Below are 12004 nucleotides of genomic sequence, written 5' to 3' on the forward strand. Positions count from 1 at the left end.
TTTTTTTTTTTAAATTTTTTTTTCAACGTTTTTATTTATTTTTGGGACAGAGAGAGACAGAGCATGAACGGGGGAGGGGCAGAGAGAGAGAGGGAGACACAGACTCGGAAACCGGCTCCAGGCTCCGAGCCACCGGCCCAGAGCCCGACGCGGGGCTCGAACTCCCGGACCGTGAGATCGTGACCCGGCTGAGGTCGGACGCTTAACCGACTGCGCCACCCAGGCGCCCCTCAAGAGATTCTTCTATTCCTACTTGATTTATTTTAAGAAAGGGAAGTGGGTTTTTTTCTCTCTTTCAGGCCTTTTTATTATGTAAATAAAACATGTTCACTGCAGCTAAATTATAAAATATACATATGCAAAAAGAAGAAGATAAAAATCACCCCTAATTTCATCACTCTCATTAGCGACAATATTTTGGTAATGGTTTTCATCTACTTCTTAAGGCAAGATGACATCTTGGGTTTAAAAAGCTACATACGGTTTTGTAATTTTTCTCTTTTCACTTACCAATGTGTTGAGAGCATCACTTCAGTTCAATATATATGTTTCTCTCATTTTTAATGGTATAGAGTAGGAATGGGCAATTTACACAACCAACAGCCTATCGTCGAACATCCGACGACTTCCAAGCTTTCACTATTTTAAACAATAGCATCAAACACTGTCCTTAAATCTTTAGCACTCTCTCTGTCTTGAAGATGAATTCCGGGAGATCTAGAAGGTTCATTAGCCAATCCGTACGTTTCAAGGCTTGTGAAGCTTGGAGGTTTCAGGTGCCAATCACTTGCCCCTTCTTCCTTTCCAAGGGAGAAACCTCCAGGTTCTCGCTGAGAGAGGACAGACACAGAATGGCAGGCCCACATGGAGAGCAAGGGGCACCGTGTGCCGTGCCTCTCCGTAAGAGCTGATTGAAGGGAATAGTCGGGCCTCCTACTTCTCATTCCAAATCTTGACCTATGACCCTTGGAGAAAGTAGATCTGCAGAGCACATGCTAGCTCTCTCACCCAATTCCTGTGAGAATGCCCACAGGTTTCCTCCCACACACCCAGGAACTGGCAGAACAGGCTGCAAAAGATTATAGCAGGTCCTGGGCAGTCACAATCGTGTCTATAGATAGGAACAGAAAGCAAGAAAGAGCCCATCACCAGCAAGCAGCAAATAGAGTCGAACGTTCACCCTTGAAATAACTCTAATAAAATACGACGCAGTAGCCTCTCTCTCATGAATCATTTAGCCACTCTTGCTTCCTTGGGGAGGACTTGAGTAATACGTGGTGATAGAGGCTACACTTCTCACTGCACTTCGTCAAGAGAGAATGCCTGTTGGTAAAGGCAGGAGCCAGAGAGAGAATTTCTCCTTTCCCATCATGCTGATCCACATGTCCTTCTCCCAAGACATCTGACTGAACAACCAAAACCAAGGTCATCGGGGGCCAGTGCCGAGATTAGTGTGAAGCTAGTGAAGTACCCACTTCTGGCTCAAAATTTGAGAGGGTGCCAGAAAAGCTTAGTAAGATAAATAATAGTTTAATGCACTATTTAAAAATTTTAAATTAATGCCCAATAATCCATGGTGAATAAAATATCAACATTTTTTTGATGTTTATTTTTGAGAGAGAGAGATAGAGACAGAGACAGAGAGTGAGCAGGGGAGGGGCAAGAGAGAGAGGGAGACACAGAATCTGAAGCAGGCTCCAGGCTCCGAGCTGTCAGCACAGAGCCCAACATGGGGCTCGAATCCATGCACCATGAGACCATGACCTGAGCCGAGGTCGGACACTCAACCGACTGAGCCACCCAGGTGTCCCTAAAATATCAACACTTTAAATAAAGATAGGATCTGTCTTTGTATTTGCATAACCTACCTCCACTCATCTCACCACTGGCCTGGCCCCAGATCCAGTAAATTTTATTTACAAAAACAAGCACACGCGCGCGCGCACACACACACACACACACACACACACACACCCGCTGCCCTTCAGCTCACAGGTCAAAGTTTGCCATTTGATTTTTTAAATATTGCATTCAAATGTTATTTATCTGAGTGTTTGGGCACACTTAAGTTTTGTGCCTGAGGCCAGTGCCTCACTGCGAGGGGTATGACTCTTTGAAGTTCCCATTTCTAGAAGGTTCCATATCTAACACTCCTTGTATTTCTTCCTGAGACCTGGGAAAAGGGTAAGCTAGCTGTAGCCAGAAGGCTCTAATGAATGTCCTATCATGACCTATTGAAAGTAACTCTAGGGGCGCCTGGGTGGCGCAGTCGGTTGAGTGTCCGACTTCAGCCAGGTCACGATCTCGCGGTCCGTGAGTTCGAGCCCCGCGTCGGGCTCTGGGCTGGTGGCTCAGAGCCTGGAGCCTGTTTCCGGTTCTGTGTCTCCCTCTCTCTCTGCCCCTCCCCCATTCATGCTCTGTCTCTCTCTGTTCCAAAAATAAATAAACATTGAAAAAAAAATTAAAAAAAAAAAAAAAGAAAGTAACTCTAAAGCAATACTGTATCCGAGGCTCAAATTCACTCCTTTGTTCTCAAATTCCTTCAGCTCCATTGTCCAATACGGCTCATTGGAAGAGTTTGCACAGATTTATCTCTTTTTCACAACATCATAGGAATATTCTAAATAATACCACACTGGGGCTATAAAAATACCCCTTATTTGGACATGCATTCTTGCCAGTTAGCACATGTAAGTCTAAAATGTATTCAGTTCAGGGCACCTGGGTGGCTCAGTCAGTTAAGCGTCCAACTTTGGCTCAGGTCATGATCTCACAGTCCATGAGTTCAAGCCCCGTGTCGGGCTCTGTGCTGACAGCTCAGAGCCTGGAGTCTGCTTCAGATTCTGTGTCTCCCTCTCTCTCTGCCCCTCCCCTGCTCATGCTCTGTCTCTCTCTGTCCCAAAAATAAATAAAAACATTAAATACATTTTTTAAAAAATAAAGTGTATTCAGTTCTTCTCCACTTGTAAACTAGAGTACAAAGTCCTTTCCTCCCTGATTTCATATTCTGTTCAGTCTAGGCCAAAGGATCTCATAGAGGTAGAATTCCCACGGATTCCTTTGGCAGCAGAAGTCCCCCGAGCGTCCAGTTTCTCCTCCTCTCCAGTTGTCCCTTCAAGAGGCACAGAACAGGAGCCCAGAGGCAGTTCCAGAACGCTGTCCTCAAGGACCCTCCTCCCAGACTCTCCCATCACCCCTCCTCTTAGACGTAGAGGCGCTGAGGGGCGCAGCCCGGTCTGGGGCACCATGGGTGGGTGAGGCCAGGGACTGAGGAGGCAAGGTGGGAGACAAAGTCTGGGGAGAAGCCAGGCCAAGTGATAAGCTGCTTTTCCATCCCCATCCCCCATGTCTCCGATAACCCACATGGGAGCCAGAAGCAAGTTGTTCATGTGTGGTGTGCAGGGAACAAGGTGTAGCCCAGTTACACAAGACAGCCTGGGGTCCGGACACTTGGGCCAAGGCTGGTCACGTTCTCTTTGCCAACGACACCCACTGCCTCAGTGACGGAGAACACTCCTGCCTGTGCCGCCCTAGAAACAGAGAAGGTAGAAGAAAATCAAAAGTCAAAGCGTCCTTTAGAAACAAGAACAGGAAAGGGACGCCTGGGTGGCTCAGTCGTTTAAACGTCTGACTTCGACTCAGGTCATGATCTCACGGTTCATGGGTTTGAGCTCTGCGACGGGCTCGCTGCCGTTGGTACAGAGCCTGCTTTGGATCCTCTGTCCCTCTCTCTCTCTGCCCCTCCTCTGCCTCACACATACTCTCTCTCTCAAAATAAATAAACATCAAAAAAAAAAAAAAAAGAATATTAAACTGAACACCATAAACGGAAATGTCTCCTTTAGGATGTGAAGAGGAACCAAGAGTTTCTTCCAAGCTACAGAAAGCTGAACGAGTCAGAGAGGAGCTGTGCTCTGTCAGGGCAGAAAATGGCAAGAAGGAGAGCCTGTAGGAAGTCCCTGCGGCTTGGGGACACAGCTGCACTGCTCTGGGAGGGGAGGGGAAGCACAGCTGGGGCATGGGAAGGGAAGACACTGGTAGACCTCACCCACACTTGGACTTCCTGTTCCTAAGCCACGGTGAGGGGCCCTCTCCGTCCCATGACCCCCAAGAGTGAAAATGGAACTCCCTCCAGCCCTGCGTGTCTCTTTTTCAGATTGACGCCTTGGCAGAAGTGGTGGCTGCTGTGAAAGGGGCAATGGAAGTGTACCTGGATGGTGGGATCCGAACTGGCAACGATGTGCTCAAGGCTCTGGCCCTTGGGGCTAAGTGTGTGTTTCTGGGGAGACCAATCCTGTGGGGTCTTGCCTACAAGGTGAGAGCGGCAAAGTGAGACCCAGCCAGAAGATACTGGGCTTCTTGTTTGTTTCCACACTTTTCCTGTGGTCTGCCCTCCAAGCTTAGCCGTTTCTCAAGGTGCCACAGATTTCTGAGGGCCAGTCCTCCCTTGCCCGGATCCCCACGCCTCCTCTGCCACAGGGTACACATTCTCAGGCGCTCTCACCCCATCTTTTCCTCTTTGCTGCCCCGTATTCCCAGCATAGTTCCAATTCCGCAGACATCCCTGTTCTGCAACCCCCCCCCCCCCCAGCTGTGAGCACACCCAGACCTGATACTCAGCCCATGGTCAGAATGTTCCTTCACGCTTCTTTTTGTGTCCCCCCCCCCCCCCGCCCTCATTCTTGGGAGCAGGGTGAAGATGGTGTTAAGGAGCTTTTGAACATTATAAAAAACGAGTTCCACACTTCCATGGCCCTCACAGGTAAGTTTTTTACAATTATTTTTGTTGTTGTTATTGTTGTTTATTTATTTATTTTCAATTTACACCCAAATTAGTTAGCATATAGGGCTACTATAATGATGTCAGGAGTAGATTCCAGTGATTCATCCCCTGTGTAAAACACCCAGTGCTCACCCCCACAAGTGTCCTCCCTAATGCCCCTTACCCATTTACCCCATCCCCCCTCCCACATCCCCTCCAACAACCCTCAGTTTGTTCTCTGTATTTAAGAGCCTCTTCTGCTTTGTCCCCCTCCCTGTTTTTACATTATTTTTGCTTCTCTTCCTTATGTTCATCTGTTTTGTATCTTAAATTTCACATATGAATGAAGTCATATGATATTTGTCTTTCTCTGACTGACTTATTTCACTTAGCATAATACCCTCTAGCTTCATCCACGTTGTTGCAAACAGCAATCATTCTTTTTGATTGCCGAGTAATGCTCCATTGTGTATATATATATATATATATATATATATACCACATCTTCTTTATCCGTTCATCCGTCAATGGACATTTGGGCTCTTTCCATACTTTGGCTATTGTTGATAGTGCTGCTATAAACATGGGGGTGCATGTGTCCCCTTGAAACAGCATACCCATATCCTTTGGATAAATACCTTGTAGTGCAATTTCTGGGTCGTAGGGTAGTTCTATTTTTAGCTTTTTGAGAAACCTCCATACTGGTTTCCAGAGTGGCTGCACCAGTTTGCATTCCCACCAGCAGTGCAAAAGAGATCCTCTTTCTCCGCATCCTCGCCAACATCTGTTGTTGCCTGAGTTGTTAATGTTAGCCATGCTGATAGGTGTGAGGTGGTATCTCATTATGGTTTTGATTTGTATTTCTCTGATGGTGAGTGATGTTGACTCTGTTTTTATGTGTCTGTTAGCCATCTGGATGTCTTCTTTGAAGAAGCGTCTATTTGTGTCTTTTGCCCATTTCTTCACCGGATTATTTGTTTTTTGGGTGTTGAGTTGATAAGTTCTTTATAGATTTTGGATACCAACCCTTTATCTGATATGCCATTTGCAAACATCTTCTCCCACTCTGTTGGTTGCCTTTTAGTTTTGCTGATGGTTTCCTTCTCTGTGCAGAAGCTTTTTATTTTCATGAGGTCCCAATAGTTCATTTTTGCTTTTTTCTTGCCTCTGGAGACATGTTGAGTAAGAAGTTGCTGCGGCCAAGGTCAAAGAGGTTTTTGCTTTCTTTCTCCTCTAGGATTTTGATGGCTTCCTGTCTTACGTTTTGGTCTTTCATTCATTGTGAGTTTATTTTTGTGTATGGTGTAAGAAAGTGGTCCAGGTTCATTTTTCCGCACGTCGCTGTCCGGTTTTCCCAGGACCACTTGCTGAAGAGACTGTCTTTATTCCATCAGATATTCTTTCCTACTTTGTCAAAGATCAGTTGGCCATAGGTTTGTGGGTCTATTTCTGAGTTCTCTAGTCTGTTCCGTGATCTAAGTGTCTGTTTTTGTGCCCACACTTTTACAATTCTTTTCCTGATTTGGAGCGGAAGGCATGAGGGCTATTGAACAGGCACCTTCTGGCTTAGCTTTCCCCGGCCCGGTGGCCACCCAAAAGAGAGAGAAGGGAAGAGATATTCCAAAGATGGAGCACAAACGCAGAACGTGATACCTTTGCTACAAGAGCAGGTGCAATTTCAGGTTATGGGAAAGAGGGTCCCATTATACTCTGGCCTGTTCAGGTCACATCAGGCTTGTTGGGTGTGTTTCTGTGAATCATCTTTTAAGCAATATTCATGGACTGTGAGGAGTTGAGAAATTATGTCCAGGAGGAGGCATGGAGGAACTGGGGAGATAGATACAACAGGAGGAGAGAAGGGGGAGAGGGAGAAGTGTCATCCTGTGTGACCACAGCTGGACAAACGTGAACGTCTCGAAGCTACATGCGGGTGGATTTCACTCAAAAACGAAGTTATTGTAAAGCAGCGCTCATAGAAATGTACAAGTTTTTAGCAGAGCCTGGGATCCCAGTGACCTATAAAATAGTAGTTTTTAAACTAAGATGATGACTGCTGTCTTCAGAAAGATTTGGTTTGGAGTTTTTAGTTTCTTTCTTTCTAGTCGGCACAAGATGGCAAGGTGGGTATTGCAGGTAGTTAGTGCTGGGGGACTAGAGGTGCTAAATGTCCTAAAATGCCTGGAACAGTCTCACAGAAGAGAACCACCTACCCAGTGCCAACGGCCAATGGCTGTGTCTTTGATTATCTTTGTCTGCTAAGGAAACAATCAATCAAGAGCTCTGATGTGAAATCAAGACCATTTTCTTTCATTAACTTGTTACCATAAATGTTACAGAGCGTCTGTTGTGTGCCAGGCACAAGGCAAGGCATCCAGGTTCTTCTCAAGTCTGGCTTTGGTCTGATATTTAGACAAGTGTCTTGCCCTCGAGCAAGACAAGTTGTGTTAGTAGTGCCCATTTGGGCTGCGGACTCAACCTTTTGGGCTTGAATGATACAAATTAGAAAACTTAGATCAGCATTAACGCCAGCACCAGCCTCCTTTCCGCTGAGCAGATTAATTCAAGAAAAAAAAAATTCAGCTTTGAACTGGAACCATACTGTTCAAAGCCTATGAAGATAAGTCAGTAAATGACATGGGGTCACCAAGATCCCTCCTCATGGGCATGAGCCCATGAGGCACGAGTGTGAATAGATATCATATTGGTGTGTTTTGCCCCTGGGACGGAAGGAGGTGAAAGATGGGAAGACCCATGAGCTTCTACAGATTCCGGGAGGTTGAAATGACTTCCACTGCTCCCCCAAATTTGTTTTTCCATCCTTGCCAATGATGTCTGATCTTCTTTTAACAGAAAGAAGCCTGTTGGGGGGGGATTCACAATAACAAACCTCTTCTATTCTGCCCAAAGTTTACACTTCACAATCACTGGGCTAGAAATGGTGGCTGGAAAATCTTCTGAAATGGAGTGGAGAGCACCCTTTTTTAAAGGGGGCAAAGAAAGACACCAAACTGTGAGCACGTTTATGGCAGACAGTTTATACTCCCCTCCTAACTGTTCCGCAATGAGAATGTATGGTTTTAAGTGTAGATACAGAAAAATTAGTAATCGCAACCAAATGTGGCACAGGGAAGAAGGAAGAAGAGAAAGAATAAGAAACTGAGGCAGAAGGGCTTCCATTGGCATCCTCTGCATAAGAGTCCCTCCCCCAGAGAAGACCCCCAGACTAGTCCCCGGGGTGAAGGGATCTTGGGCAGGGATTTTGGTAGAACTCACTAAAATGCAAAATCACAGCGTGAACCCCCTTAGATTCTGTCACCCCCTAGCCCTTCCGCACACAATGTGCGTTGAGACACCTGACACAAAACCGGCACTCAGGAGGGATCAGTTAATATGATTTCTCTCTCCCAATTCCCCTGGAGATGTGCGATATTTTCCCTTATGACCCGGTAACATACAGTCTCGGAAGGAGAACCCTATACTGATAGCAAAATAAGTTTAAGAGTCACGCTTTTTTGGGGTGCCTGGGTGGCTCAGTCAGCTAGGCGTCCAACTTCGGCTCAGGTCACGATCTCGCGTTTCGTGAGTTTGAGTCCCGCCTGGGGCTCTGTGCTGACAGCTCAGAGCCTGGAGCCTTTTTCAGATTCTGGCTCTCCCTCTCTCTCTCTGCCACTCTCCCCCTTGCTCTCTCTCTCTCTCTCTCTCTCTCTCTCAAAAATAAATAACTATAAAAAATTTTTTTAGGTCATGTTTTTCTCACCGTGAGACCAATTGCTGAAATTATCTTACAGAAAGGTTAGAACCAGGACCGGTCTTGGAAAATGTCCACATATAAATCACACCAACACGAGGCTGCACAGACCTCACTAAGGCTTCGTCCTTCATAAGGGGACGAGGCTGAATTAAAAAGTCTATGAACCTTCTTGAGGTTTATTGTTTGTCCTTACCCACTCCGGGTTAAAGTAGCCAGAAACATTTTAGTGTAAATAGCCTCCTAATTTGCAGTAATGAAAAAGCAGGAAAAAGTTATAAATACGCATTCTCTCCCCACCTTTCACGGAGTCTCTGCCAAGTGCAGGGCGGTGCCCTTGGTACTGCATGAGACCCAGAACCCAATCTGAGGAGAGTCGAGTAAGTACAGAAGCATTACCAAAGCTTGTGTGTCCAACTGTCCCAAAATGCAATCGCAGCATAACTCTGAGGCAACTATGGAGACGTTTGCATATGATTTTTATTACAATACGTACCGGCGATTCTGTTTTGGCATCTCTGTGCTCCTTGAGTAGGTCTGCCTGCTGTGGACACCCACTATCCTCTGCTCTGGGGAAACCCAAAGCTCTTAAGACCACTGTCCATCCTCAGGAGCGCCGCCTCTGGCACCGAGGTCCTGCTTCTGCTGTATGAGTTCAGTTTGTGGGCTATTTATGTATCCCATGCCTGACACTTCTGTCCACTACCATCAACCCAGGCGTGAAACCCAACTTTTTCCTATGTTTCCTTTTTTAGGGGGAAAAAAGCCTTTCATGGGTGATATTTTGGTGAGTGATACATTATGCTAAAGCTGTGTTTTGAGAGGTGAGGGTACACACATCGCCCATGTGGAAACAGCTTAAATTAATCATTACACAACCCGGCCTTCAAGTCCTTCTGCTTCATCATCACCAGAGATTTCCCTTCTACTCAAGGCCACGACTCCCCGGTCTGTACCAACACGCTACCCTCTCTTCCTCCCCACTCCTCGTGCTTCTTTTTTTTTTTTTTTTTTTAATTTTTTTTTCAACGTTTATTTATTTTTGCGACAGAGAGAGACAGAGCATGAACAGGGGAGGGGCAGAGAGAGAGGGAGACACAGAATCGGAAACAGGCTCCAGGCTCTGAGCCATCAGCCCAGAGCCCGACGCGGGGCTCGAACTCCCGGACCGCGAGATCGTGACCTGGCTGAAGTCGGACGCTTAACCGACTGCGCCACCCAGGCGCCCCCCCGCTCCTCGTGCTTCTTGTCTGATGTCACTGTCTTCACTCACTCCCTGTGTCTAATCTCATCTACAGTTCTAATTTTGCATTTTAATGAAGCTCCTCCACCAAAGAAGTACGTTTCATCTTGCAGAGCTTTCCCTTGGAAGGCAACTGCTGTGTGAAATATTCATCCCATCTCTTATTTCTGACTCACACTTTTCCCTGAAAGATACTTCCTATATCCATGAGCCTTATCAGCACTCAGATAAAGGTCAAGTGTATTGATGGCCCATATGAATTGATTCTTTAAATACTAAAATGGTGTTGACATATTTTTACTGTGCCACTTTGACATGGCTGTGTTGAAAGAGGACACGGGCACAGGCTCACAAAATAATTCTCAAGGCAATCAGAATAACGTTACTCATCCAGTATCTTCATCTACCTTCTTTTTTTTATTTATTTATTTATTTTTATTTTACAGAGGGAGAGAGAGCGTGAGCAGGGGAGAGAGCAAGAATCTTAAGCAGATTCCATGCTCAGCGTGGAGCCCCACGCGGGGCTCGATCCCACAACCCTGGGATCGCGATCTGAGTCGAAGCCAAGAGTCGGATGCTCACCCGACTGAGCCACCCAGGTGCCCCACAGAGAAATAAGCTTTTTTAACTGCTTTGTTCTTTCAGGTTGCCAGTCAGTTGCAGACATCAATCAGGACATGGTCCAGTTCTCCAGGCTGTAAAGGAAGAAGGCCAATGAGCAGACTGCTGAGGTTGCCCACAGAGAGAAGACAAACTCACAGCACGGTGTGCAATGCCTTCCTGCCTTGCCCCTATCCGACCCAGAGGCTCATCCCCTGCACCTTCAACCACTCCATCCCTTGTACTTCAGGCCCCAGACCCCTCCTCTTCCTCAAAGGTGACGCGCTCTCCTTTACCTCACTGTTTGTTATATGCTCTTGCCAGAACTCTTCCCCTGAAAGAAAAAAAACCCTTAAAAACATGGGCCAATAATGACTGAAATGGCTAGCAGATTTCTTTTTTTTTTTTTTTTTGAGTATCCTATATAACTCCGTGAACCAACTATGTAAATTGACACTCTGTACAGAAGAGCTATATGTATAAACCGTTCTCCCACAAAAATCCTCCTCCTGCGTGTAGATAATAGGGAAACCACACAGGTAAAAACCTAGGCTTTGGAGCCACACAGGCCTGGATTTAACGGTCAGGACTGGTACTGACCAGCTCTGCAATGGGAAAGTTTTTTCAATCTCTCTACCTAGCCGGCGAGGTCGAGAGAAAGAAATGAGATAATGTGTGTCAACCTTACAGCGCAATGCTTAGCACCCAGTAGAAGTTTAGGAAATGGTAGCTTTTATTGTTTGGCAAATTTCTATTCATCTTTCAAGACCTTGCACAAATGTCACCTATCCTTACTATGGGCTACTTTCTAGGTATTTCTTCCTATTGTACTTCGCACATTCCGCTATTACAACACCTATTATAATACGATATGTTTGTGTATTTATTTAGTTAGTTGCATGTCTTTTTCCACAAGTAGATTGTACATGGCTCCAGGCAAGAAGCTGTACACTTGATACTGGGTTTGGCATTTGGCAGAATCTTGATGAATACCTGTAAGATAGATGGATGGATGGATGGATGGATGGATGGATATGTGGGTAGACAGATGGATGGGTGGACAGACTAAAGATAAATGGATGAAAGGAGAGATGAAAAAAATGAATAGATACCCTCGCAGGGTAACTCCCCACACCAGTAGTCAGCTAAAATAGCCTCCTAAAGCAGGGGCACCTCACTAAGATCTGACATTGTAGACTTCAAGAAAGTTAGGGATGGAAATCAACATTGTAAATAAATAGCCCCCAGACTCATTTCTCTGTGGTCTCACTTGCTCCTTTGTTACATTCTGTTCTCTATCCAACAACCAAAGAGATTGTTTTTCAAGTACAAGCAAATCCTCTGTCTCGCTTGTTCAAAGCCTTTCTGTGGCTTCCCATTTCATTTAGTGGAAATGCAAACTGATCCCCAGCTCTCCCCTGGGCACTGCATGTCCGGTTCTTGCAGACCCTTCCAGCACTCTACCCTTTGCTCACCATGCCCCAGCCATACTGTCTCCCTCTTATTCCTTAAACAAGCAAAACTCTTCCCTGCCTCTGGACTTTCACACTTACTCTTCCCTCTGCATAAAATATCCTTCCCCATCCTCTTCCCATGGCTGTATCTTTCTTGACATTTAGATCTCAGCTTAAATATCACCCCTCCCCCGTGA

The 12004-nt window shown here is 45.9% G+C and overlaps 1 protein-coding gene across 5 annotated transcripts in view; it reads left to right on the top strand.

Annotated features, from left to right (window-relative positions):
* HAO2 (hydroxyacid oxidase 2) overlaps positions 1–11608 on the top strand; it is a 30795-nt gene extending 19187 nt beyond the window's left edge. For all 5 annotated transcript variants that reach the window (XM_040471463.1, XM_040471466.1, XM_040471465.1 and 2 more), the window contains 3 exons: positions 4157–4315; positions 4693–4762; positions 10399–11608. In XM_040471463.1, the coding sequence (XP_040327397.1) occupies positions 4157–4315; positions 4693–4762; positions 10399–10454 (285 nt within the window). In that variant the 3' untranslated portion in view covers positions 10455–11608. The remainder of the gene's footprint in view (positions 1–4156; positions 4316–4692; positions 4763–10398) is intronic.
* Positions 11609–12004: the final 396 nt, after the last annotated feature.

The sequence above is a fragment of the Herpailurus yagouaroundi genome, unplaced genomic scaffold (assembly GCF_014898765.1).
Source record: "Herpailurus yagouaroundi ecotype Mexico unplaced genomic scaffold, PumYag 77, whole genome shotgun sequence".
Classification (NCBI taxonomy): domain Eukaryota; kingdom Metazoa; phylum Chordata; class Mammalia; order Carnivora; family Felidae; genus Herpailurus; species Herpailurus yagouaroundi.